Source organism: Sardina pilchardus, chromosome 12, assembly GCF_963854185.1.
Source record: "Sardina pilchardus chromosome 12, fSarPil1.1, whole genome shotgun sequence".
Lineage (NCBI taxonomy): Eukaryota > Metazoa > Chordata > Actinopteri > Clupeiformes > Clupeidae > Sardina > Sardina pilchardus.
The window spans coordinates 26,833,395-26,838,394 of NC_085005.1; the positions used below are offsets into that span (position 1 = coordinate 26,833,395).

The following is a 5,000-nucleotide window of genomic DNA, read 5'->3' on the forward strand; positions in this document are numbered from 1 at the left end:
ACAGTTCTATTCTCGAAGCTACCAAACATTTTTGACGTTGAAAAATCTACAGAGTTCAAAGGTTACGGGAGAGAGCGGGTGGAAGGGACTGATTGGATAAAGAGGGGGTTGTCTGGACAATGACGATGTCACAACCCACTCCACCCTTCCACCTCATTCGCAAAAAGGATTTTCCAAATGCTGGTGAGAATCTGTGCCTCTGTGTGTGTGTTTGTGTGTGTGAGTGTATGCATGTGTGTGTGTAGTGTGTTGTGTGTGTAGTGTGTTGTGTGTGTGTGTGTGTGTGTGAGAGAGAGCGTCTGGATACTTGGGAGGTCTCCTCATCCCAACAGAGGCAGGCTCGTGCTGAGACATCACACAATCCTCCACTTTGTTCCTTTTGTTGTTTTGGTGTTATTTTTGTTGTTGTTGTTGTTGTTGTTTCTTTCTTTTTCTTCTCCTTTTGTTTTGTCTGAGGAAAAAAAATGAAGGAGCAGCAAACAGAACGATAGCACCCAGAAGCACCCAGTAGCACCCAATAGCACCAAGAATGCCAGTCAGCATCAACGTATCTGTGTGTGTGTGTGAGTGTGTGTGTGTGTGTGTGTGTGTGTGTGTGTATGCGTGTGTGTGTGAGAATGAGTATGAAAGACTGAGTTGAGTTTGGTTCTGTAGACTGATTCTGTCCAGAGTACCTGAGACAATAGCACCAAGTTCGCCATTTCCTTCTCTCCTCGTTTGTGGGTCTTGCTCGCCCCTCCATTTTTGTTTTGTCTTGTCACACGTTGTCTGTGTGTTGTTATTTTTTCTTCCCCCCCCCCCCCCCCCCTTTCCCCCTCGTTAAGACTGAAACAGTACACCTGCACTCCTCGCACCGGAGGGTGTGACTCTGTGGGTAAGGGGGGTGTGGCTCAGTAGGCTGGTCTCCTCCTCTCGGATTGGAGGGTTCGTGGTGCAGTCCGGTCCGACCACACCTCTTACAGGAATGTTTCAAAATGCCGCACACGCCTCTCCATCGCCTGTGGGCACAAACATAAACAAACAAACAAATAAACAAACAAACAAACAAACACATGAATAACGCTCGAGCACACACCTATAAGCATGATTAGGGTGTCCATAGCAACCGTCAGCTACTGAATAAGTCATCAAGACCAAACATCCATCTTCAGACGATGTTAAGCTAAAAGAATATCAAACACTGATGTTGATGTTGATGCTGACTGGGTCATTTCATACTAAATCAATTAGTATTGAATCAATTTCATCTCCTTAAAACTTTAAATAAAAATGTAACACGAATCAGAATACAATTTTAATGCCACCAACCTCATCTTCAGCAAACATTTGGCAATATTAGCAAACATAAATATTCAACAGCACTAATGATAAAGACTCCATGGAGTAAAACATGTTTTATGTTCTACAATATTATTTACACATTAACTTAACTTGAGCAATGAACCAGCAGTTAGTGTTATCTAATTAACTGTCCAGACATGGGGTAGCGGCAGGAGGTGTGTGTGTGTGTGTGTGTGTGTGTGTGTGTGTGTGTGTGTTCGAGGGTGGGACTACGTAGTACGCCTGCTGGGTATCTCACAAACCCTGCCTAAAAGATTACGAGGAAGGCTGCAAGAAAGATCAATTCCCAGACATGGGGTATTTCGAGCTGTTTCAGATTTGGGGGGCTTATTGGTTTTGCTCCTCAGTCACCAAGCTAACTTGCGCTGGGAGATAAAAATCGATTCCAGAACAAGTGAACGAGGACTAAAACAAAAACACTGATACTGACACAAGTACTAACACACAAACACACACTTCATGATTTCAGTCCCTCAATGATCTATAAGCCTCTCTCTATCTATCTCTTTATCTCTGAGTGACACATGGTGGCGTGGCAGGAACGGATGCTGGCCGAGTGCCTCTTCACCACACACACACACACACACACACACACACACACACACACACACACACACACACACACACACACACACACACACACACACACACACACACACACACACACACACACACACACACACGGCTGAGTGCTTCTTTAAGTGTTATTCACATGCTAATTTGGACAAATGGAATTTTAAGTGGCCGCGACTCTTTTTCTTATGGGGTGAAAAAGGCAGAAATGATAAATGGAATCTGCTGCTCTGCCAAAATGGAAGCCGGCAATTAATTCATATGGAGGCTTCTGCGCCCAGGCATTATCATTAAACACATTCAAATAAGAGACCTGGTGTGTGTGTGTGTGTATATATATATATATATATGTGGCTGTGTGTGTGTATGTGTGTGTGTGTGAGCGAGTGTGAGAAGGAGAGGGAGATGGAGAGAGATGTGTGTCCATCCATCTGTACGAGTGTGTGTGAGACACGCAGACACACACACAGACATCGAGACTTGGAGGACATCTGTGCAAACGAGAATGACTGTCCTTGCATTTCAGAGTGCACATTTATATTCGCATGAGAGTGTGTGTGTGTGTGTGTATGCACGTGCTGCTATCTTTGGGTTTACAGTCTGTGTGTAATGAATATCTGTGTGCATGGGTGTGGGTGTGTGTGTGTACAGTATGTGTATGTGTGTGTGTGTATGCGAGTGCTGCTATCTCTGAGTGTGTGTAATGAATATCTGTGCGCGTGTGGGTGTGTGTGTCTGACCCCAGACCTTTTCTTTCAGTTAATAAACACAAAAACACACAGGCCTTTGGCGCTCTAGGAGCTCTTTACTCTACAACAGCAGCGTACCCCCCCCCCCCCCCCCCCCCCCACACACACACACACACATACACATACACACACACACACACCTAGCAAATAACCTTTAGATCTGGCCCCCTGTCACTCACACGCACACACACAAACACAGACACATACACTCATGCTCACACACTCACAACCGACCAATCAACTAACCGACCAACCAACTAACCACACATGTGCACGCGCACACACACACACACACACACACAGAGGAGCTGAAGTAGCCCAGTGTGGTGGTGGAGCTGTTTAGCCAACAGGAGACCTTAATGCTTTCTTATGCAGTGGGGCGGCCCACATTACCCGCACCTCATCCGAGAACAGCAAACATAATTTCCCAAGAGTGCCCCCCCCCCCCCCAGCCCCACCACACACACACCCACACACCCACACACACACACACACACACACACACACACACACACACACACACACACACACACACACACACACACACACACACACACACACACACACACACACACACACACACACACACACACACACACACACACACACACACACACACACACGCACACACACACACACAACCCACCCCCCCAACCTAATTTCCGTGTTGCCAAGCAGCAACTGGGGTGGAGGGGGCTTTTTTTTCGGTTCTCCCTCAGATGTCCTTCAACTCTCTCTACAGACACACACACACACACACACACACACACACACACACACACAAAAACTAACCAATGAACTCCCTCTATGCGTGCAGGTACTTGGAAATACTTTTTTCTCCGGTGTGTGTGACGGGGCACAAGTGTGTGTGTGTGTGTCTCCAGAGTGGTCACACACTATTGACACACACACACACACACACACACACATCTGATCCACAGAGTCAAGTCCTGCTGGCGTGTGTGTGTGTGTGTGTGTGTGTGTGTGTGTGCATGTTTCTACAACAAGGCAATCTCGCTCCATCACACAACTCACACACATAGCTTTCTGTACTGTACATCCCATAGCTAATGTCCCACACACACACACACACACACACACACACACACACACACACACACACACACACACACACACACACACACACACACACACACACACACACACACACACACACACACACACACACACACACACACACACACACACACACACACACACACACACACACACACACACACACACACACACACACACACACACACACACACACACACACACACACACACACACAGCTCCACCCCCTCCCCATGAGGTGTGTCTGTGGGCACAGAGGAGGGTGCAGACACACCCCTGGGGCCGTGGAAGGCTTCTCAGAGGTCCTCTTTAAGATCAGCTGTCTGCGTGCTGATGATTAATGTGCACCTGCTCAGGTGAGGGGAGCGGACTTGCAGGTGGAATTCTAAACACACACACAAACATGCGCGCAGAGCTTTAATGAGTGGCACACTCACACACCTGTCTTATACACACACACACACACACACTCTCTCTCTCTCACACACACACGCCTCAAGCTCATGGGACTCAATGCTGTGTTCCTGGATGCACATTCAGTCTCTTCCTCACTCTTCACACACACTCTACACACACACACACTACACACACTACACACACTACACACACACTACACACACACTACACACACACACTACACACACACACACACACACACACACACACACACACACACACACACACACAGACAAAAACAATCAAACAGACCAAGCTAGGGGCTCTAATGTCATTACACTATGGTGCTGTCTCTGTGAGAGTGTGTGTTTTTTTGTGTATGTGTGTGATCGTGCTGAGAGGCACTCCAGGATCAGTACACCAGGGTTTTTTGTGAGTTTGTGTGTGTGTGTGTGTGTGTGTGTGTGTGTGTGTGTGTGTGTGTGTGTGTGTGTGTGTGTGTGTGTGTGTGTGTGTGTGTGTGTGTGTGTGTGTGTGTGTGTGTGTGTGTGTGTGTGTGTGTGTGTGTGTGTGTGATCATCCAGTGATCCAGATGTATTCTACAGTACATTCATTATCAGTCAGTGGGCCCCTGGTCTGTCGTGAATGAGAAAGACACAGCCAAGAGACGTGTTTCCACCGTCTAACTATTCAACTACGGCAAGAGGGCTGTATTCTGTATTGTGTGTGCACACAGATGGGCCTACGTCAACGAATCTCCAAAGAGTGGCAACAGCTCTGGGTGTTTGAGAAGGATCACTATCACTGGTTTGCTAAATTAGACTCTGGCAAAGTCTATCTGTTAAAAACAGACCTGTATCTGTC

At 47.1% G+C, this 5,000-nt stretch overlaps 1 protein-coding gene across 1 annotated transcript in view; it reads right to left on the minus strand.

Annotated features, from left to right (window-relative positions):
- Window positions 1-829: 829 nt before the first annotated feature.
- Window positions 830-5,000, minus strand: part of atad2b (ATPase family AAA domain containing 2B) — a 105,883-nt gene continuing 101,712 nt past the window's right edge. Inside the window, exon 28 of the mRNA XM_062550365.1 lies at window positions 830-998. Within this exon, the coding sequence (XP_062406349.1) occupies window positions 957-998 (42 nt within the window). The 3' untranslated portion in view covers window positions 830-956. The remainder of the gene's footprint in view (window positions 999-5,000) is intronic.